Source organism: Phoenix dactylifera, unplaced genomic scaffold, assembly GCF_009389715.1.
Source record: "Phoenix dactylifera cultivar Barhee BC4 unplaced genomic scaffold, palm_55x_up_171113_PBpolish2nd_filt_p 000353F, whole genome shotgun sequence".
NCBI classification, from domain to species: Eukaryota; Viridiplantae; Streptophyta; class Magnoliopsida; order Arecales; family Arecaceae; genus Phoenix; species Phoenix dactylifera.
This window is the reverse complement of record NW_024067811.1, coordinates 454405-478794: the sequence shown is the minus strand read 5'-3', so window position 1 is coordinate 478794 and position 24390 is coordinate 454405. Positions and strand designations below refer to the sequence as shown.

Sequence of the window (24390 nt, the reverse complement as noted above, 5' to 3'; positions counted from 1 at the left end):
CCACTTCGCCCATCCCTAATGGCCAATCTACGGTCAGGACGGGGTCAAGAAGGAGGGAAAGGCCGGAACGACTGGGGTGCACTAGTACAAAAAGAAAAAGTATGAAGAGCTCAAAGTAGAAGAGTGGGAAACTCACTTGAAGAGGAGGAAGAACGGCTCCGAGAGCGTCAAAGGAAAAGCAAGCGAACGTTTCGGCGGCAACAATGGTAGCGCAAAGGAGAAACTCGAAAATGTCCGTAAAGAAGAAGACGGACGGGGGAGGGCCCCCGATTAAATAGGCGAAAGGGCAAGTGACACCTCGATGACGCCAGAAGACGCCTGGCCGCCGAAGGGTCGCTCGCACCCCAAAGGCGAATCGACACCATTAAGGAAGGATGTCCGCCGAAATCCTCAGGTTGCCAGGTCAGCAGCAACCGCCATACGCCATAAAGAAGGCGGGAAGCTTGAAGCGCGCGCGCCTCTCCGAAGGATGGCGGCAATCTCGAAACATCACTCCCTTCACCTGTTCCCCTTCTGGTTCCAGGCTCGGAAGTGGGGGGCTACTGTTATGGGGGAATTGAGCCGCCATGCCCCACGTGATCGGCACGCGTATCCAGGAAAGCTACAGCTGCCCTATGATCCAGCACTCCGACCCCGAGTCGGACCTCCTCGGCTCCGCAGCCCGACCCCGGGTCGGCTGCCCTATGATCCAGCACTCCGACCCCGAGTCGGACCTCCTCGGCTCCGCAGCCCGATCCCGGGTCGGCTGCCCTATGATCCAGCACTCCGACCCCGAGTCGGACCTCCTCGGCTCCGCAGCCCGACCCCGGGTCGGCTGCCCTATGATCCAGCATTCCGACCCCGAGTCGGAGATCTTTTGATAACGACAGGCTATTCTCCAGAGGCACGCCGCGGCCTCCTGCTCCACTACTCCCTGCAACGGCTGTACCCGATGCTGCCCACGATCTCCTGTATCAACCGTACAAAGCGGAGCTCCACTACGCCCTGCCATGACCGTACCCAGCGCTGCTCCACGACGCCCCGTAACGGCCATGTCAGTGGCCATTCTATCGTGCCCCACGACGACAAACCCCCTGAGAGACCTCCCAGCCAGGTATATATGCGGCTGGGGGGAGAAGGGGGGGGTAAGCAATACCTCCCAGAGCACTCTCTCCCACTTGTGATTATCATCTCTCCTCCTCCAATCTCCTCTGACTTGACCGTCGGAGGGCCATCACCACCCTGGTGGTGGTGCAAGGCTTGTTTGCAGGTTCCTTGGCGGAAGGTGGAGCGCAACCAGCACCAACCAAGACAACTCAGGCGGAACCCCGTTCACACCGTCGTGTCAATCGTTCTCGGTTTGGACCACCAGCAACATAAATAATTTATATTTAAATTTTGTGGTCATAATAAATTTAAAATTGAAATTTCATAAACATCAATTATGCATAATTTTACAAAAATAAACTATTTATTTTATGATACAAATTAATCTTAATCTTGTGCTAGGACAACCTTTTCACTGTAAGGAGTTAACCTTATAGCAGGACAACCTTATAATTCAGCACAAGATTGATATTTTATCATTAAATCTAGATCTAATCTAAATTTAAAAATTAAATCATGTATAATTCTAAATGTTATAGGCCAATTCCATCGGCCAACTTGGCTCTGATACCAGTTGAAGGAAAAATTTCTCGAATTGTCCGATAAAATCGGATGCCAGGCATGAAAATTAGTTTTAAATTTTTTTTATTTGTAAAATAATTATAAATCTTAAACATAATAATATATAAACCATACCTCGATCCCGCAGCGGAAGATGGTCGAGGTAGACCAGATCTAGATCTTTGAACGTTGCTTCACGAGACCTGGATCTGCAGGCCCTCTACTTCGCGTGCACGTCGCGCAGGAAGGTTGGACGATGTCTGTATTTTGCAAAAAATACTTTTTAGAAAAAGGACCCTAGAAGAAAATACTTTTCTTTTCTTCTCCTTCTTCTTCTTCCTTCTCTCCCGTTTCCAACCCGAGAGCTTTGATTCTGGACCGATCGCAGAGGAGAAGAGAGGAGACCAGAAAGCCGGATCTGGATGCTTGCCACTGGAGAGAAGATTGAGAGAGAAGGACCACTTCTTCTCTCTTCCTTTTCTCCTTTTGAAAACTCCCACCGAAGTCTCTGTCTGTGAAGTTTCTTCCAAAGATTTCACAAACAGATTCACTTTAATTTTTCCTCTCTGATTCGTTCTCTATTTCAAGAGGAAAACGTTGGTCCATCTATAGGCCAATGCAGTGAGGATTTAAGAGGAGTTATGAGCTGCCATTATCGAGTTAAATGTAAGATTCGTAACGTTTGTTTTAAAAAAAATAAATGTGGAGAAAATCATCCAATTCATCTGATAATAGCCGGATTTCAAAAATCAAAATTAACCGAAATGTAGCCGGTTCAAAACCGGACTTTTCGGTCTAAACGGCAGAGCGGACGGAGGCCGGACGGTGGCGCGACGTGGCTTTGAAGCATCAGTGGAGAAGGCTCTATTTGGCTCCCAGGTGTTTCTCCCATCGCGGTTCATGAGAAAAACTCTTAAGAGTCCACGGTTGTTAACGGTCCATGGATGGTCCACAAGATTTTAAAACAGGTTAGCCGTCAACCATTTAAGTGGGATATGAGGATTAGCCAAATAGGAAATGGGTTAGCCCATTTTGTAATAAAGCAAGCCTATTTGGTTCTAAACCAAATTGACAGCCCATTTGAATGATTTTTGGCCTGAAAAAATTTCACATGAATCCGACTCATAGGAGATTCAAGTGGGTCCAGTTTCGGCTCGATCCAAGTCCGACTTAGATCAGAACAAATATGAAATTAAATTTCAATTAAATCATGATCGAGCCCAATTATACTAATTGAGACCCAATCAAACCCAATCTCAACAATTGAGTCTTGATCAAGTTCAATTACATTAATTGAAACTTGATTGACTCAAAATACAGACTTAATTAGTTGTTCATCCATGCAATTTAGCATATACCTCATGTTCAGTGCTAGCTGAACATAGACAGAACCAAATTCCAAATGACCCACAATTTAATTCTTAATTAAATTGGGTCAAGACCTTTCTACTTAGCTTGACTGATGTGTGTGACTCCAATAGGTTTGAACACTAAACCGGTAGTACATGGACTACTCCAAGCACTAATCGAGGTGACCATCTAGCAATGATACCCAACATCCGGATGGGTCGAATATGCTAAGCAACATTCAAGAACCTAGACGTATGGTTATTGCATAATTCATTCCTATGACCATCGATGCTCAAGATGACCTCAGAGTGGACTGTCGAACTCTGGATCCGGTCATCCATAGTGTATTTCAATTAATCAAATCAAATGATAGATCACTTGGTTTACCCTGGCCAAGATTTTACTGAATTGAAATACAGTGAGACATTAACTCCTATAATCTGGAGTGGTCAATCCCATCTTGACTCATACACAGACTTTGCGAGTACTTGACTGCACCCAGCATCCTTCCGATCCCTGAATTAGAAATTCAGGTCGTCTAGTGCCTAAGTACAATGAGTTGCTTGCAAGTCACCGTGATAGTCTCAGGTCTAAGGGGTACTTATGCCCATACGCTTCGCGAGCTAACTTCCGACAGTGGAGTGCTCCGTAGGTGAGTCACTGTTCAGTGACGATGTACTGCTACATTCCACTTGTATGCCATACAGTATCTCCACACTTCTTGGTTTAAGAGGACAACCAACTAAATGGCACACAACGACTTATGCTTGACATAGCTATCGTCCAATTGACAGCTCGTTATTTGGTCGCGAACTGGTTTAAGGACTAAATGATAAAACCTCCTTTATCCACTAAATTAGTCTTAAGAACTTTATCACAATACACAGGAGTTCAATTTGAAGATGTATCACTTGTGATGAATAAAAAATGCTAGAATAAATTTTTATTCATTTTAATAAAATATATACATAATCCAATTTCTTACAATTAAAAAATTGACTTTGGGACACAATTCCCAACACCTACTTGCCAGCCAATCTTCTACAGGATGTGGCCACATAGCTCGAGTTATATGTGGAGGAGAGCTAGTGCAGCCTATTGAGGCATTCATGAGTCAAGTGGCTGTAACATTAAGACCATTTATGAAACGACACAAAACATTTTTGGATCTAATAATATAGTAAGTTAAAAGGGTTGTTTATGCTATGGAGAGCTAATATTATATGCCACAGCATACTCCAACGTATACAATGACAAAACTAATATATCATACTCCTGTGGTAGGTAAATCGGCTTGTCAATTCTTACAATACAAAAATATCAAGATTCTTAATAAACTTGACTTTTGATTTTGAGCCTACAAGATGAGCAAGGTCGAAGACTACTTTAGAGTGTCCTTAGGATTTATAAGTCGAGATGATAAGGAAGGCACCTTACAAGTCAATATAAGAGGTCAGACCGAACAGGTTGTCACAATGGCTTATTTGTAGATGGCTACCGAGAAAAATGTCGGTGGAATCATGCTGACACATGACCCTATCATTGGAACCATTCATTCACTTGAGGTGAGGGATGGTGGTAGCAATTCAAATTGCCTATAGTGCAGCTCATCCCTACTCCAAGGGTTAAGGACAACTACTGTAGTGGATACCATCATCTCCTCATTATTAACAACTATGTATGCCAAATCTATATACGAGGGAGCAAACTATTAACCAGCCAATAGCCTATGTTTCTCCAAATCAGTTGTATCCACAACATGCATCGGTTAGGGGCAAGCATGGTGATGGATCTTATCTCCACCAGATCCTCTATGGTTTCTACCTATTACTCAACTTTAAGTTTCACCTCTACTAGAACCTCCATTGTCTTCAAATAAGCCAAGTTGATTGATATCCAAGTATAAAGTTAAACTAATCGATATGGTGTCAGATACATCCCATCACCTTTCTGACCATTAACTGATGGGATATGAGAGGCATTGCTTACACCATATCTAGATCGAGATTATGATTGAAAGGTTGATATATGAATGAAAGTGTAAGTCAAAACACAAACGGTGTAGATCGAGTGAATGTGGTGTAGACCGAGAGGGTAAAAACTATTGGCCTAAGATGAGGCTTTTCGTGAAACAAAAGCCAAAAAGTGGCTAACCAGCAGTTACCGCTACTCCGTACATAAATGAATGGTGTGCTATCCAGATATGAGACTAGTAGAAGGAATGTGATTATCATGCATAGTGGGCTACGTAATACAAACCAACAAATAGTTACTACTATCTTAACACCATTTTCTAGAACAAGAGAGAACTAGTATGACTAGTTAGCATATAGGAATAGTAGAAGGAAGATTACTATCATATATGATAATAGTGGCGCATGTGTTGCAAACCAACAAGGATAGATGTCAAAAGTTTAGTGAGACCTATTCCAGTAATTAATGGGAGCTACTTTTAAATATCAAAGGTGAACCCAAGAATAGGCTTTTTTTTCACTTAAAAAATCAGACTTTATCTTTATCCTTTATTTGTGAGGAGGTAGGATGAGAGGCTGCTGGCTCAGAGTTTGCAACTCTCTTCTTGGATGGTCTTCCAAAGTGTCAAACCTGAAAAAATAGACAAAAGAAGAACTATAAGTCAATTACAATAATAGTGACCAAGTGATAGTAATAGTAATACCTATCCTCTCTCCCTTTTGTTGCCCACTTGGCGGCTGTCTTGACCAGATCTGATGCCCTAAGCCTTTTCTTTTCTGGGCCTTTGCAAGTTCTAGAATTGTGCTAATGCTATAAGCAATTTCCACATCTTAATGAGGTGCATTTTCTTCTAATTCTAACTGAATCGTTGGGCTCATCCTCTTTCCTTTTTCTCGTCTTTTTGGGTCTGCTTGGAGAATCACTTAGGGGAGGGGGAACAACAGTCGGATACTCTATCCTCGACCATGACTTTATGTCATAGACTAGCTGAATGATGTGCTCATAAGTCCTAATAAATGTATCTTTATTGTACCAGTCATTAACAAAATGCTCTATTTCCTTTCTCATGAATATAATTGCTGCCATAATATGGCAACATGGGATGTCTAGTAGATCCCATCTTGTACATTTGCAGGCTCCTTCCCCCAAGTGTACTACATATCTCAAGTTACCATACTTATTTTCAAATTTCTCCCCTCCTCTCCAAATATAATGGCAGTCCATAGCCTCAAACTTGGGCTCTCTCCAGCTTCTTTTGTATCCTGGGGCATAGACGATCTTCAAGTTTCTCCAAGCCTTCTCTCTTAGATTAGAATCTCTACATTATTAATCTTCTTATGGTCTCCAACAAGATGATAATGGAATTGTTCGAGCATCATTAGTATACTTCTTGAAGGACTCGCATATATTATTTAGCAGTATGTTTAACTTGTATCTTGTATTGAATCCATGCGTTGACCACAATTCATGTGATTGCTGTCTCAGCATGCTTCTCATCCAATTGTTCAATCCTTTACATGCAGCTTCAAAATCATATGTCGTGATCATTCCGACACACTTCCAAAGTATATTTCTAAATTTTTTTCCCCTTGAACCCTGTAGTCTTATAATTAGCATGCATGTGCTGCACATAAAATCTATAATCAGCACCTAGAATAATAGATAGAAATATTTCAAATAGACCTTATGCAAGTATTGAATAAGTGAACAAGTTAATACAAAGTTACGTGCCATTAAGACATTATACTAGAACATAGTACTATTGAACAACCAATACTTACTTTTTGTTTGTCAGATATAAAAGTCTATTCATATTCTTTAATAGGACTAATACCTCCTAACAGGCATGTCAGAAACCAAGTCCAGCTATCCTTGGTCTTTGTCTCAACCACGATCTATGCAATAGAGAACATGGTGTCATCCATCTAGTCCAATCATGGATATGTACCCTCTTACAAACTTCATCTAGCATACAACAAGACAGCAATACAACCTCCTAAAAATGAGCTGGTTGGCCTTTTCTGGCCTCCTTATATCTAACAACATGGTCCTTCCAAGATTTATCTTCCTAATGATCTCATAATACTCCCATAGGTGAGCATACTACTACCTGTGGCTCCCTTGAATGATCTGCAATACTCTTACCTTAGCTCTATAGCATAGGAATTTAGAAACGAAAACACAAAAATCTTCACATCTCTTCTTACCTACTCCTTGAAGCCTTTAAGACTCCACTTTGCATAGCCCTTATCTCCTCGAGGTATTTATCTGCAATAAAGGTAGATATCACATTATGGTTTTCAAAATGCCTTCCATACTTATGAATTGGTTTGAAGGTCTTAGTTTGGTAGGTGTCCTCCCTCTGCAATGGAAAACCATACATCCTCCACATATCATCCTTCTTGCATATAGCCATCATCATGCTTCTCTCCTTCTTCTTATATATGAAGTCAAATTGCTCCTGAATTCAATAAAGCCTTATTACCTTCCTGAACATAGCTATAGAGCTGAACTTCATGCCAACCATAAGCTTGATTGATTTCTTCAAATTAAAAATTTTATTGAATTCAGAATAACGTGTAGTCTAAATCCCACTTTTTGACTCACTATCACCAACCAAGGTCCTAGGCTCATAGCTTCCACTAGACTCCACTTCTCTCCTCAATGCGTATACTTCTGCAAGATCATTTGCATCTATGTTGAGCTTGGAATGCTTAGCCTAAGCTCTTATCTACTCATTGATAAGATCCTTATTTGCATACTCATCAAATAAATCATCGTCATCCTCTTTATCTAACTCTCTTAGCTCACTAAGAGAAATATTAGAGTTATACTAGTGCCACTACCATCTCTATGCTTAGTAGTGGCTGCACCTCCTCGCTTCTTCTTCTTCTTTCCATGTGCTATCTCCTCCTCAGTAGTAGCTGCAACTCCCTTCCCCTTATCATCACCACCTTTCTCCTTTCCTTATAGCTGATTTCTTCTCACCAACTCTTTTGACACCTAGTCTTTTAATTCTAGTCTTCCTGCTCTAGCTTGGCTCGGTTACTTCCTTACTGGTGGTTGTATACCCTAATATCTCAACCTTATTGCCCCCTTGGTGAGGTATATCTCCACCAGTTGCCTTCATACCACTAAAAGTAGTAGCCACCTATGAAGGCTAATGGGATGGAAGCAAGGGAACATCTTGGTGGCTCACATCCACTTCATCCATCTTGTGCTCTACATAGATTTGCACTACATCCTACCTTCTCACTACCTCCAATATATCCAATATGTCCTTATCACGACAAAGCTTCTTCAAGCTACTCATGAAGTTGTGTTTTAGTATGAGGTTATAAAAATGGTTACAATTCTTGTACCCCAACTAGTCTATCATCTCTTCAAGATCTGTAATACTCATCCTATTCGAGTTGCAATTATCGAAGTAGCTCATATATCCCTGGCTATAGTATATGTGGATGACAAGCTTGATGGATCCATCATAATAGATCTTTATAGTTAATAGATCACTGCCCATCCTTATAAGAATAGACACATGAAACCCGTATTAGCAAAGACTTCTCACGACGCTATTACAACAAACACATTCAACATGAAAATATTATCTTACAGTAGGCAAAGGATATTAAATGGTCATGTACCACTCACATGGTATTAGACATCAACAAGCAATCCCAAGCATTGAAAAATAAAGACCTTACATGGAGAGATACTAGCTCTACAATGACTATAAACACATTAAAAAGAAGAAATAATGCAGCAATGGATGAAACATAAACATAAAGAAACTTACATTATAGTCTCAATTGATCTCTCTTTCAAGGCATATTCTCAAAATGAGATTCCATACTTCCTAATAAGGAGAACCATGAGCAGCCATTACTAATTTTCTTTTGCTCTAACTATGAGCAGCCATTGTTAATTAGAAAGGATGGCAGTGGCCACAATGGAATATGAACAATGTACAAGTCATTGGATAAACAACTAACTTTTGTTTTAGTATTGAATGTGTGCTTTAACTCCTGTTTCAGGGATAAACAACTAAAATAGTATTCAAGTCAACTAACCTTTCGTTAGTTAGTTTAGCATAAAAAACTACAACAGTGGAATGCACATTGTGGCTTTCTACTCGACCCCACATTGTTTAGCATAAAATAATATAGTGGCTTTTTGATTAAAGTGGCTACAGTAAAATGTACATAGTTTAATATAAAAAATCTTTAAGAACACACATGCACAAAGTCAAAGGGGACCACAACACATGGGTATACAAAACATAGAGAAGGGAATGAGATATACAAATCATAGTTTAGCATGAAATAATGAATTGGGCATTCAATCATAGAAAAAGGACCGCCACACGTAAGTACATAATCAAAAAAAAAATCTTTTAAGAATAGTAAGACACCAATCATTAGACCATATGTATCACAAGAGGAACTCCAATGCACCACATACCAGTGAACAATGTATTTAAACAAGCTTAAACTATGAACTTGTCATAGGAGGATATGCAACAAATAACCATATGCACAATGAATTATAACTCTAGGATTTTTAAGGAAAAATAGAGACCAAACAAATTTCGACCTCAAAACAGATATTATAGCACATAATGTAACTATATCAAATGTTTGCAAGGACAAATTTCGAGAAAAAAATCATTACTGGTCGAAGAAGGTGAAGCTCCTTTCACGGTCCGATGGAGTCTTTTCAGCTATGCGGATGCTTGCTTCGATGATGCGCAAGATTAGAGGGGCGATCGAACTCGAGCAGAGGATCGAAATGTCAGTGGTTGCTGAAAAATTGTGCGGAGGATGGAGGATAGGAGCAGGGATTCGAAGAGAATAGTCCGAATATGGGGAGGGTACTCAAAAAGACATTCATATAGGCAAAAAGAGGAAGAGGGTATTTTCATCATTTGAAATGACATGCTAACATGGTCAGAAGCTAGAGGGCTACTTTGAAATAATTTTGAAATTTGAAGAGACCATTTGAAATTTTTTAAAGTCAGGAGGGTATCTTTGAGACAGATCCTAAGTTGAGAAGGTATTCTATAATTTTCTATGACAACTATTATCCTAGATTTACTTACACTAGCTTACAATTTGAAGGAACTTGACAAATTTGAAAGATATAGAATAATTAATATAGTCTGCAATTCACAAGAAACACATCTATAGAATGTTCAATGTGTATAATCGGAACTACTCCAATTGGCATATTGTATAATTAAGATTTTTATGGAAGAAGTTATCTTATAATGAATAATTAGATTTTGGATTTTTAATGCATTGTTTGTATGAAATAGCAATCACTTATTCAATTTAACTTGGCCTGTGCATATAGAAAAGAAAATTACTAAAATGTTCAGTACAAATTCGGCCATAGATGGTTTTTATTATATGAATGAACCTCATTTGCAACCAGAGTAACTAAGCTTTTATGCATTTTTTATTTTTAACAAATTTTAATTTTTTTATTATTTGGTATTTGTTAACTTTGTGCCATATTATAGGGCCAAAAATACCTGGATCATTCCTGGAGAGAAAGAATAGGGTAGTTGACGTGTGGACTTTCCTTTCCTTACTCTCTCTCTCTCTCTCTCTCTCTCTCTCTCTCTCTCTCATCTTACGGATTGTTTTCTCCTGCAACCAAGATGGTGCAATTCAGGGATGAGAAGGTATGGGGTAGTTGAGGTGTGGACCCATGGAAGGAGAAGAGATTGGGAAAAGTTGACGGGTTTTTCCTTTCCATCTCTCTCGCTCTCTCTCATTTTTGGTCTTACGGACTGTTTTAATCTTATGGAATCCAGGGATGACAACCAAGTGTCTTTCCAAATTTGTAGCCTGGCTTGTTTCCTGTTTGCGGGAACAGCTGAGCCCCACCCCATGCTCGCATCGCGCGTGGCATGCATCACAGCCACAAAAGTTTTGCCATTTGTTGGCGACTTTCCTCCCAAATGAGATATTTCTCCTCATCCGATATCCGGAACTCTACGATCAACCTAGAGTGTTCTCTGAGAAAAGCCATCAACCCAGAGCGGTATTCATCAACTTACTCTCCTCGTCTATATGATCAACTGATGACCTGCACCTCTACTCGTTTCACTCGTTTTTTCCTCGCTCTTTCCATATGCTAATAGTTTGGAGTTAACAGAGCATATAGGATTGGAAGACCCATATAAATCCTTCTACAGATACCAAGCTCCAATGTTGCAGTAACTAAATGCTACAACGGCCATGATTACCTGTTGTTCCCTCCATCCGAACTCACTTCCCAATGCTCTGCCACTTCCTTTTGGACTACAAAACTCTGGTTCTCCTCCTATGTTATCCAGCTTCTCGTATTCAGGATTCCCATTCCATACCAGATTCTTTCCCATCTTGAAACATCTGAAACTAGAGGAGAGGGGAAACAAGACTAATTGCCACCTTAATGCCATCCAAAACAGCCAAGCATTGAATGGAGCTCCGGGAGAAGTACTTGATAATGATGAAGACGATGCCGAGCTCTGTCCAGTTGATTGTGTCAGAGAATTCAAGACCGAGGAAGAATTCCGGAGGATACTGGACAAGGCAAAAGAGACCGGTTCGCTCGTTGTGGTGGATTTCTATCGCACATCTTGCGGCAGCTGCAAGTACATAGAACAAGGCTTCGCAAAATTATGCAAAGGTTCTGGTGATCAAGAAGGTGATGTAGTCTTCTTAAAGCATAATGTGAGTGCTGCTCCCTTTTCTTAATATATTGATCTTGTGATGTTGTTTATATTTCTTTCATATAGGGAAGTTGACAATTGTAATTTTGCAGTTGTAGTTCTTCCTGTACCTTAATATCTGAAAAGGAATATGATGTTTTTACCATTAGGACTAAAAACGCCTCAATTAGTTATGCTTAGACTTGTGGAATTGTACAAGTGCCTGGAAGCATGGTTTGGAATCTCTTGATATGGTATAGGCCTTCTTTTGTTGTTTTAATAGTGTCATATAAGGTGGATTTGCTTCCTGTCTTGATTCTTTTCATTTAGATTTCAGTAAGCATAGTCTTATGCTGAGTAATTTTGCACATGATGGCAATCTTTATCCAAGAAATAAAAGAAAGAGCTAACTTGGAGGAAGTAGATGGGATGTTTGGCAAAAGGACAAAGAGAACTTCGTGAGGAGGGGCAACTTAGTGTAACTTGCAAAGTACTGCTGAAGAGGGATTAAGAAAAGTACAAGTTCTTCGAGCTATAAATTCAGAACAATTCGGTGGATCGTGTGGATTGTTGGATTTGAGGTTCATAGGCAAATGACAGGATGTGGAGTAATAAACTTACCAGAGAGTTGGTGATGTGAAGATGAGCTAACTGCAAGGATAATGTGGGAAAGGGACAAGGTTGAAGAAAGAAGGTAGTAACTAGAAAATAAGTGCACAAAATTCGAAGTTTATTATATTTAGTGTTCCGCTGTCATTGGAACTATAAATGATGTGCTGATGATGGATATAGTCGAGTGAACTAGACTTCTATTCTTTTGCCAAAAACACAAAATGGAATTATGGGACCTTTAGCCTGCACTTGGCATCATGATCACTTTTCTTTTTTAAAAAAATTAAAAACAAGAATTCTATTTTTCCTTTTTTTCTGAGTTTCTGATAATAGAAACCTGTTTGGTAATCATTGTTGTTTTTTTATTTTTCACAATAAATTAAAAAAAAAATGTTTGGTAACCAAAGTAAGATCCCTTTGTGGCGTTTTCTCATGACTATCACTAGATCCAAAAGCGCATGATAGATGAGACCAAGCTCCTTATCTCCTCATCTGTTGCTATTGCTACAAAATCTTTCAAGGCTACGAATATACTCCACCACCAACAATAGATAGGATTATTGATATGTACATCATGAGCATTTTTGAATAAGTTACAAATAAAGCATTTAGATCCTTTCTGATGTAGGAGAGTCTAGTACAATCACCAACTGCCATTATGTATTAACCAATAGTGAATGATTGACTAAATAGATGGAAATAATAAGCTCATGGTCTGCTGTACCACCTCGTACTGTATCAAAAGGAAACCGATACAAACTCAAGTTCAGATTAGTACATGATCTGTACAAAGGTGTCTCACCCTATATTGAGGCGAACCGAGTTATGTACCTTTCCGCATTGTGATCTACTGATCTGTATTGAGGTGTACTGAGATAAAAATTGAGAAACATGGTTAAAGAATTGTTTTGGTATGGAATGGGTACTGTACTGTGCCGATCATATCATACCAAACCTGTAAGGTACTAGATGATGGGTGATTGAACTAGACTCTTCAATTCTAACACAAAATTAAGAGGACTTGAACATCATGAATAATAGTAAAATTCATAAATCATCAAATGAATCTAGAATAAAGAATAACTTAGAGAATGATCTCTCACAAGATAAAAGAAACGTTTCAAATAATATAAGGTTATATGGACTTAGGAATGATTTGTTCCCACAAGCATGTTGTAGTTAGTAATGAACCTTTCCTTAAGACTGGCGAAGGCATATTCCAACAGATTATCTTTCCAACACTTGAGAACATCCAAGTAGTGCTCATCATGGCCGGCCTCGGCGAGTAGGTGAAGGTGACCATCTTATTGAATGTTGACATATACTAGAGCCCCACTGGCCTCCCCTTTGGGGCGACTTCTGCTCTGACATCTACAACCTCATGCTCCGCATCATCCACTTTCTCAAGGACAATGGGTCATCAACATCTACCCCCTCCTCATCCTATATGCCGACTCCCATTTCCTTTTTGACTATGCCTTCTTCAGCAGCACCTCCTCCCTCTATTGTCGATGGCCTTATATCCTACACCAACATCTTCAAAGCTGTAGGAGGATGCAAAGGGAAGTTGGTGGTGGCTCGCTGAAGTGTTGTGCTTTAGGAAGATATTATCAAATAGGGAGCTGGAGCAATGTCGGAGGGAGTAACAAAGGGCCACAATAGAGGAGGGGCTGGGGAGGGGATGCTGGGCGTGCTTTGCATCAATTTTTCAATGTAGCTGGGTTATTGGACGACAAAGGGGGAAGTTAAGATGTAACAACCCAGGACCTCACCTAAAAATGCTTGCTAGAAGGTATTATTTGTGTTCCTTCGCTCTATATAAGTACCCAAGATCTACCTAATAATAGCCGATGTAGAACTAAATATATGCTTTCATGGATCCTCACATAATCTTTCTATTTAAGCTTTCGCTCAAATCTAATCACAAGTACCATAAATCCAATCAAAAAAATTATGATCAGCCTGTGGTTAGCCTAAATGGGTCCATGCTGTAGTTTTTTCTAGTTTCCATGGGCTATAGGTCGGGTTCAATCTAATATCATTTGTAACAACCCAAGACCTCACCTAAAAAGACAAGCCGAAAGGTATTATTTCAATTTCTTGGCCTTGTATAAGTACTTAAGATTTATCTAGTGTATAGTTGATGTGGGACTAAACGCACACTTGCATAGGTTCTCACATGCTCCCCTTGTTTAAACTTTGGCATCCTTTCTAAGCTAAAGATCCAAATCTATTAAATTCCATTCACAATTACTACAAATATAATCATATGTATCGTGATTAGCTTGTGGTCAACCCAAATGGGCCCTGTGCTACAATATCATCTAGCACATTGTTCATGGGTTTGATCTGCTTTAGTATCATTTGCAATAACTCATGACCTTACCTAAAAAGGCTAGTTGGAAGGTATTATCTGAGTTTCTTAACCCTGTATAATTATCCAAGATCTACCCAATGCATAGCTGATATGGGACTAAATGCACACTTATATAGTCGCCCCTCCCTAGTTTAAGACTTTGTATCCTCGCTATCTAAGGATCCAAAAATTCATTCAAATCCATTCACAAGTGCTAGAAACAAATACCACAATCAGCCTATGTTAGCCCAAATAGGCACATGCTGTAGTATCTCCTAATCTATTTAGCTATAGACCGGGTTCAGTCTGATATTATTTGTAACAACTCAGGATCTTACTCAAAAAAGATAGTTGGATGGTACTATTTAGATTCCTTGACCCCATATAAGTATTGAACATCTACCTAGTGCATAGCCAATGCTGGACCAAACACACACCTGCACGGGTCCTTACGTACTTTTTTGTTTAAGACTTGGCTCAAATCCAATCGTAAGTACCACAAATCCAATCACAAACACCATGATTAGCTCATGGTTAACCCAAATAGGCTCGTGCTGTAGTTTCTAAGTCCATATGGGTCATGTATCAGGTCCATTCTGATACCCTTTGTAACAACCGAGGACCTCACCCAAAAAGGTGACCTAAAAGGTGCTATTTGGGTTTCTTGGCCCTCTACAAGTATCCAAGATCTACCTAATTCATTGCCAATGTGGGACTAAACGTATTCTCGCACAGATCCTCACATAAAAAAGGAGGAAAAAAGTCATCGTATCATTGAAGAATATTTCTAGCACTAGCTGGGAACATACGAGAATTGGAGGAGCTATCATGATGTGGCAATGGAGGTGCCATTTTTGGGAGAGATAAGAGGTGATTCGTGTCAAGGAGGAGAAGTTGGTTTTATGGCCTAAAAAGTTATTTTAAGAAAAAATGGAAGTAAAAATTTTCACTTTCACTTTTCTATAAATTATAAAATTTGCTTTTAAGAGTTAAAAAAATAAAAATGAGGGATCAAACATCTTTCTTGCATTGGATTTCATGTTTTTACTTTTAAAATGAAAAACGGGAAAAAAAGGTGATATCAAAGAAGGCCTTAGTTTGCGGTTTATTTAACCTAAGCAAAAAAGATATAAAAGGATTATAGAAAGTCGAACGGCTTTAAAGGGGGTTTTATCAAATAATCATAAAATAGTGGAAAGACTTTATTAAAAGGGTATTCATACAGGCTGGCATGAGGATAAATCAGTAATAACTTGTAACCTGATATAATATTATGGCCTCTTGATGTTCCGATATAGATAAGGATCAGAAAGCATTCACTATTACCAATGTCCCTTTTTGTGCAGGTTTTTGGATCCCCCCCCCCCCTCCCCTTTTTTTGAGATCATATGTTCCTGGTATTCGGTATTGGCAATGTATATGTGAATGATTTTTGCTTTCCCCTATGGTATATAAAGGAGTATTTGATATTGGGTTTTGTATGAGGAATGGTCTAGTATATTGTTACATTTGCTCTGTGATGTTCTGTTTTTGGGTTGGATTGGTGGTTATGGATGGAGCATTGTGTCTTGCTGATGGTTGTAGATGTTGTTATTTTCTTTTGGCTTAATGGCTATCCTGCCCTGGAATGTTGTTGGTTTATGGAGAGCTGCTAAGGGAATGGTTGTTAAGAATGGTATCAAAGACCCAAGGTGCACAATAGCAGGCTGCCAAGAGACTAAACTGGAGAATGTTGTTCTGAGGGTGATAAGATCTTCATGTGGCAATTACTTTGACCAATGGGCAGATTTACCTGCACAGGTTCTTCAGGTGGGATTTTAGTCTGTTGTAGGGAGGATGATTATGAATGAATATGTTTCTTTAAGGGGAAGTATAGTTTAATCATAGAACTAACATCCAAATTGGATGGTTTTAGATGGATTCTAAATAGGGTTTATGAACCAAATGTCTGAAGACTCCAAAGCAAATTCTTGACTAAAACTCCCATCTGTCCTAGGCTCCATTTGCCTTGGGTTCTAACAGGTGATTTTAACTTGACATGGTTTTCGCATGAGAGGGATCCTATAGCACCTCAGCTATGTTAACATGTAATGATTTTATCAGAAATTTGGGCCACATTGATGTACCTGTAGAGGGCAGAAAATATGCCTGGTCTAACAAGTTGGAGGATCCTTGTTTTACTCAACTAGACTGATTTCTTATTTCAATGGATTGGAAGGATAATTTTCCTATGGCTTTCTGCAGGTCTCTTTCTGTTACTACTTCCCATCATGTTCCTTTTCTAGATTTGGTCGATCTTCCTCATCTAATCATCCTTTCAGATTTGGGAACATCAGATTTTAATATGAAGGATTTGATGCTTTTGTCTGAACTTGGTGGAGTTCAGTCTAGACTTTGGTTTATCTTCCTTGTTTGGTCCTCCTTTAAGATTCGAGAACATCTTGTTTAATTATGAAGGATTTGATGCTTTAGTCCAAACTTAGTGGAAGTCAGTTAAGGTGGATGGTATTAAAACTGCAAATTTGGTGTTTAAACTTCAGTTTCTCAGAGATAAATCAAAGAGGTGCTGTAGAGAAAAAGTAAGTCATGTTAGCAAAAGAAGAAGAAGATTTGTAATCACATACCATTGCTGGCCTTTGGGGAAGAATATAGGATTTGCACAGAAAAATGCATAGTGTGTATATATGCAGTACATTTGAAAAAGAATCATCCTGTTGAAGCACTAAATGCTTTTAACTTTTAAGTATTATTTTAGCTGACATGTTCTAGTGAGTAATTTTTGAGACTTTTTTATGGACTTTTATCTTTTAATACTGTTTATGTATCATAAAATTCATGAGACCATAAGCTTTGAGAAATACCACTACAGTTAAAAATTGAAAAGTTGACCCTCCAAAGTTTGGATTTTAATTCCTCGTAATTCATTATATACTTAGCGAAACTTGCTTTTAAGTCTTCTCAGAAGAAATAGATTTTGGCTCAACTGAGCTTCCTGAACATGTTTTTCAACTATAGTGCATCAAGGAATCACTACATTTAGTAATCCTACTGGTCACTCCTTGTTTTCCATCACTAAATCTCTGCAACATGGTCATTCTACTTTATATTAATTTACAGTTTCATGGGTTGCTGAAGTTGAATTTTATTGCATAAACATCTTGGGCAACTACATTCCTTCTCTAGTATAATGTTGATCAAGCTCATCTTTCTGTTTTCTATGCTAGATTGCAACCCATTGACAGATCCATTTAGCTGATCCATTGTGGAATTATGTTGGTCAGTTTTCAATTTTTGACTTATATTTTTTTGATATGACACGCCCAATAGCAGTTTCTACACAGTAGCAGTTGAACTTGTGGTTCTCCTGATAGTCAGCACAGGCAGGTAGCCAATATTAATGTTATGATATTACTGGTACACTCCTAGCTGTGAAACCTATATACCTAACTACTTTAATTCTGACATGAAGTAAACTCATGAAAAGATTTATGTACTTGCAATTTGTTCAATCTTCAAACTAAACTTTGAATTCTCATTCTGCCATGTAATAAATACTGCACAGCACCCTAACTTTGGGCAGCAGTGTGGGATCACATTGTTATTGCTTGTTGAGTATGGGCTTTAGTGGGGTGACAGAATATCAACTTGCTATACAGATACGAGAACATATAATTTGTCATCTTGGGGTGTCTCGTGACAAGATTTTTTATGGTTTTTAAATTCTTGTTCTTGTTCCCATTTCAACCTCTAGATCAAATGATGCAAAATTTGTAAGAGATGCAGAACTTGCATGCATAATAAGAACTTGAGCAGAAGATATTGCAAATGCAAATGCATTATCATTGAAAGAAAACCCAATATATGCAAACATATAGTACTCACTAGACAATGAATTCTGTTTATACTGGGCTATACAATTGTTCCTATAACAGCTTCCTTTTACCCAAATTTGTTATTGTTGGATAAAAGTGGGATGTTCCAATTCTCTTGCAACAGGATTAGTAATTTATAGAGTTTTAAATTCTTTTCATGTCCCATGATTGTTAAATATTAACTGGCTAAGACTCATGATATATTAAATGAATTATATGTATCATGTTATTCTTTATCTCACTACAAGTTTCTCTGTTTCATGAAATCTTAGGTTATTGATGAATATGATGAGCAATCTGAGGTTGCAGAACAGCTACGCATTAAGGTAGTTCTCTTGATCCTTGTTATTCTTATTTATTTGACTGATAGACCATACTGACTGTTGCTTTGAACCATTGCCAGTAACTTAGCAAGGAATATTATTTACATTATTATTCCTGTGATTGTATCTTAAAGGTTTCTTTTGTGCTTCTGTACTACAGGACTTTGATATAGGACAGAGCCTTGTCATGGTATTTGATTTGGATAACCATTATATTTGTGGGATCTCTATTATTAGTTTTCTTAAAAGTTTCCTCTGTCATGAATATGCATTCTTGGTAACAAAGGAAGTGGATATACAACTGATATCATCCATGATCTTTTCCATGATCTGATAACCTTTATATCTGTGGGGATCTATATTATTAGGGTCTCAAGAGATATACTCTATCATGAATAGGTAATCCTGGTCAAAGAGGGAAGGCTCTCCCTCCCAGCCCCTGGTAGGAAAAGCAGATAGATATATTGAGGATCTGGCAGGAAACTAAGTAGTCACTCCACTGCTTAACTAACACCTTGAGCCCAAGGGGCAGGTCTCCTTATCCAGATATTGCATGTAAAGGTATATTGTGTTCTACCACGAAACTAAGTAGCTTAGTTATGACTTGCATGATCTGTCATGTTGTACTAAGCTAACAGTTAGTTATCTTAAGCTGCACCTGTATACCATATATAAGTTCTTAAATGATTAAGTTTTACTTTAAATTCATTTACCCTTGCCTTATTCAAACACAACAATCCTATCTTAGGAGAAGGGTGAAAGAGGGTGCTTGGCATGTCAGAGAAAAGCAGAAGCAGCTGTATGCTGACAATTTGTGCAATCTCTCTCTCCTCCCCTTTCCTTCCTTTTCCATTGTTCCTTAACTTTATGAAATCTATTGCAGATCTAGAATTGTATTTCTTTGTCTGGTTTCTCATGATTATTTGTGATGATGACATTGTTTTTTGCTAGAAATTCTTCTGGTCTTTGGAAAGCCTAACCTCGTTGCTATCATTCACTATTTTTCTGAATGTTTAAATTGTAACATTTAGATGCTAATTTCTGCTATGGCAGTTTTATACTTTGACGGAATTTGGTTGTTTTGTGCCATGATAATGTCCTTATTGATGCTTGAAAATTGCAGTGAGTCTTAATTAGCTTCACCAAAAGATCCTTCACAGTGGTCGTAGTTGCTGATGGAGAAGTGACATATGAAATAGCTAAAATTTCTATTGGGAGTTGGTAATTTAGGGGTCCAAGATTGGGATCTGTCCATTAAAATGGACAAAGTATCTCAATTGATGTTATGTGGGCCCCCTCTTGAAAAGAATTTTATATTTTTGGGAACTGTGGCTAGCACTATTAATGTTTATGGAGTCTTAATGACTTTCAAGTTAAGAGATAGGAGGAAGCAATTTCAATAGATGGGTGGAAGCAAATCTAATAAGAGAAATTGTTTCATGGAGTAAGAGGATCATGTATAACAATAGGTCATGGGTCTCATGATGCTAAAAGATAAATACATTCCTAATAAATGATTGGGACATTCAGAAAATGAGGAAAACTAATGACTAGTTGATTGCACATAATTAGATAGGATGGCAGCTTGGGGTTGGCACCACCTATACTGTTGGCTCCGATGGTGCATTTGGGCAGCACATGGGTGTTGCCGACAAGTGGCTGCAGAGAGGAATGGGGAGAGGAGAATCTTGGAAGAAGGCAGCAAGACATTTTCTAAAATTTTTGTCCAGTTTGACATAGCTGATATAGACAAGATTGTCATCCAAATATGTCAGATATCTTCATTTTCAACATCCAAATAGACCAATACCCCCATTTTTGTCCTGCATCTGCAGACAACTGCTCTTGTAGGGCCCACTTTCAAATTAATATTTATTTTGAGTAAATGACATGCAAATACTCGTGGCTTGTGGAGGGATAAAAAAACTGTTGTCAGATGTTACGACGGGGAAATATGAAAATTACACCATTGAGTTAACCATTTTTTTGATAGTGGCACCTTCGAGGAATTTTTATGTAATTGACCCTTTGATTTTTGATTGTATTTGCATTTTTTATTTACCTTTCTTTTTGAGGGTCTTGCATTATTTGTTCTCCATTTATCGTGTTGAACAATGAAATTTGTCATTTTGATAGAACTTATATAGGCGACATAGATTTCTTTCCTCTATTTTGAAATTTGCATTTGATGAGGACTCATTGTTTTCATTGTTGCATAGTGGAAGATGCTTGTTCAATGAAATTTATCTATGATAAGATATTTTTTCTCTTTTTTTTGTCTTTTTCATTTTATTTGTTATCATATTGAATAATGAAGGACTCAGTTCTCCATATTGGTTTCTCATAAATATCTTCATGTTTGTCCTAGGAAAGAATAGACTTAGCCAATATGGAGATGGCCAAAACCAATGCATTATTAGTATGGTGACTTGAACCCCTTGTTCTCTAAATGACTTGAAGGACAAATGGTCTTATTCTACCTTTAGCAGCCACACTATGGATCATTTTAATAGTTGAAAGAAAAGAATATCAGATCCATAATACTTATTAAATTAACATTTTAATACATTATTTTTAATTTTAGTTTTTTAATACTTATTAAATTACACTTTGCTATGATTAGGGTTAGATACGAACCAAGCTCAAGCGAGCTAGTCTAGCTAAAGCTTGTTCATTTTATAATTTAGCCAAGCTCAAACTAGCTCACTTAAGTTCGATCCAAAATCAAGCTACTCACAAAGCTCTTTTAAGAGATCTGGTATCTGGTAAGAGCTCAAGGTCTTTCAAGACTTTCATTTGTCCACTTTGGGTTAATTATCCCGATTATATCTTAAAACTGATAGCTAAAATATATTTTGTTCTATATCAACTGTGTGAATTTATAATAGGTAATTGTAAGAATATGTATCTATAAAATAATAATAAAATAATACACTAGATATATATTTTTTTCACACATATTCATATTTCGAGATTAATTGAGTTGTGCTCGAGCAAGTTAAGCATAGCTCTAGGTCAGCACATTTGCTAAATTTTGACTTGAAATCAAGCTGGCTTGTGGATAGCTAGGACCTAGGATATTTAATGTATAGGGATATTTGCTTTATATGGCTATCAAGAGGTTTCTGTTTCTTTTTTCTTGTGACACTGGACTAGTAAATGGAACATTGACAAGCAAACTCTCTAACCACCCTCCTACCCTCATTTTCTTTTTTTCGTTCTTCGACTCTTCCTTCTTGATCTTTATCCTCTTATGTCTTCATTGTTTTTTTCCCCTGCAATAACAATAAACATATTGATTTATCTTTTTCATCTTTGTTCTTTCAAATAAGCCATTTAAACAACTTCGTCCTTTTTAAAATCCTATTGGCATATGATTCAAAGTGCTTGGAGGTGCCACGTAGGATTCTTGGAATCTAGCCCATGATTTTTTTTCTTTTTTTTGCTAGGCCAGGCGATTCTGACGAGTACGGATACACCCAATAAAATCAGAAAACAGAATATCTCGGAGCACCCGAGGCAATGTAGCCCATGATTATTCACATACCTTGTTGCCTTATGAGCTCATGCTCTAACTTTCGCATCACCTTCTGTATTCATCATCCCGTTCTCATGTTATTTTTGGGTTAATAGGATTCAGGTCAGAAAATTGATGTGGCATGCATCTATGTTCTCCCTAATTATCATCTGACAGAAAATTATAGTGAAGCAACAGCTGATCCAGTTTCATATTTTGCTGAATTATTTTCTTTAATTGGCCATATTGCTGAATACATCCATGCAGGCAGTACCACTATTTCACTTCTATAAAGACGGGGTCCTGTTGGAAGCATTTCCAACCAGAGATAAGGAGAGAATTGTGTCTGCCATTCAAAAATATACATCTCCTCTCTAAATCACGGAGTTCCTTTTTCGATACTGTGCAGGTGAGCATTTTGTAATATGATTGAAGACCCATGAATGTAGAAACTGACTCTTCTGTTTGGCAAACATGGCATTTTCCACAGATCCTCAAATCCTCTTGATGACCTACCTGAATGGACACTTGCTATTGAGCTTTAATGTTTTGCTATCCTGAAGCCTCTTTAGCTGTACATGAGAGGTTCTTATCTCATTGTTTGGAACTATGAAGTTTTTCCTACTAGGCTAAAGATTCATACAAGTAGAGAGAATCTTTCAGGCTTCAATTATTTAACTGTAAGCCGATCCGCTCTCTTTTTTTAATTACCATGTTCTTCTATGTTCTTGTAAAAGTTTGTCTCCTGTTAGTTATTCTTATACCTGTTTCTCTGGCACATGACAAATTATAAAGTCTACTCATATTGATAATAATACAAGAAAATATGTATGTGCAGTGAGAAAAACTCGGACTATGACTTAATTCTTAGCAATTTGACTATACTGAAAATTTAAATATGTTTGATGCAGTAACTAGGATATCTTAGGAGTCTTGGCGTTATTTTGTCTCAAGTCCAGATATGGTGATTATAAGCATGTGTGTCTCTTTTTTTTTTTGTGTGTGTTTGTTGTACAATTGGAAAATTTCCGTAACCTATAAGGTATGCTTTCTTTCCTGGCAAATAGGCTTCCAACTGTGTGGTTGGGCCCTTTCTTGCCTTCAGTTGCTTATCAGGCTCAATATCAATTGACGGAGTCAGACTAAGAACTTCTTCCAGTAACCTCTTAAGTTTATGTATCATATGAAAGTTTACCAAATAGATGGTATAACACATCCAAGTTAATTATTTGGTTCTAATAATACAAGAGCCCATGTCCAGCTTGCAACATTAGGTCGTATCTCATGCCTTGTGTCTTCTGTTACTTGTCATAACCTTGGCCATCAAGCCTCTAGCCAACTATTTGGGGTCAGCAAAAGCTATTTATATTACCAATTCATTTGCTTTCTATTTTGCGTGTTCTCACACATTAGAGTTCACTTGCTTTTTAAATTAGACATTCAGATATCTTCTCTGAGTTCTGATGTACACTAATCTGCACATCAGTAACTCTACATATTTATCACTTTGGATTTTATGTTAAGCACATCCACGAGTTTTTAATGATTGCGGTTTGGTTTACCCATACTAACAAGGACATAAAAAAAGAATCCTGTGAAAAGAGATCTTATAACAGTTACGAAGTGCAATCTAAGTTAGTTCCTTTTTCTCTATTTCTTTCTTCTATAAATTATGCTTAATTCTATCATGAAAACATTGATTGGTACTGAAACATTAGGAGTTAGTGTTTGAATGAATTCACTATCTCAGGTCATGCAATCACTAATATACAATGCTACGACTCGGTAAGTATGCAAGTTGCTATGCATGTAAGCATATGTTCGCATACCTCATAACTTTTATTAATGTATATACTTAAAGATAAAAGAAGCTCGTCACAAAAAAGAGGTCTGCTTCTATTCAATGTATCTCTAATACTGCTCTCAAGCTTACTTTGGATTGTTTGCCAAGAGCTTATCACCTTACTGACAGAAGAGTGAGAAAAGGAAGTGCAATCTACTAAAAGAAGGGAAAATTTCTCAGAAGGTAGCACCTCAAC

At 38.0% G+C, this 24390-nt stretch overlaps 1 protein-coding gene across 5 annotated transcripts; it reads left to right on the top strand.

Annotated features, from left to right (window-relative positions):
- The first annotated feature begins 10886 nt into the window (after positions 1-10886).
- On the top strand, positions 10887-23219 carry LOC103697791 (thioredoxin-like 4, chloroplastic). 5 transcript variants are annotated; one of them, XM_039118466.1, is made up of 5 exons: positions 10889-11693; positions 18784-18837; positions 19583-19633; positions 22619-22760; positions 22842-23219. In XM_039118466.1, the coding sequence occupies exons 1-4, from the start codon at positions 11217-11219 to the stop codon at positions 22727-22729; spliced, it is 693 nt and encodes a 230-aa protein (XP_038974394.1). In that variant the 5' UTR covers positions 10889-11216; the 3' UTR covers positions 22730-22760; positions 22842-23219. The 5 variants fall into 5 exon arrangements, 4 of the variants coding, with proteins under 4 accessions (XP_026657173.1, XP_038974394.1, XP_026657174.1 ...); XR_005508057.1 differs by lacking the exons at positions 19583-19633; positions 22619-22760; positions 22842-23219 and adding exons at positions 19234-19395; positions 22284-22565 and having other exon boundaries at positions 10891-11693; XM_008779720.4 differs by lacking the exon at positions 19583-19633 and having other exon boundaries at positions 10919-11693.
- Positions 23220-24390: the final 1171 nt, after the last annotated feature.

What these genes read in the sequence shown, in the direction of transcription:
- LOC103697791 (XM_039118466.1), top strand. Translation starts at nt 11,217, where the DNA reads ATGATTACCTGTTGTTCCCTCCATCCGAACTCACTTCCCAATGCTCTG. An exon ending in TAGTCTTCTTAAAGCATAAT is followed by an intron (nt 11,694 to 18,783) that starts GTGAGTGCTGCT and finishes ATGAAATCTTAG; the next exon opens with GTTATTGATGAATATGATGA. An exon ending in AGAGAAAAGCAGAAGCAGCT is followed by an intron (nt 19,634 to 22,618) that starts GTATGCTGACAA and finishes ACATCCATGCAG; the next exon opens with GCAGTACCACTATTTCACTT.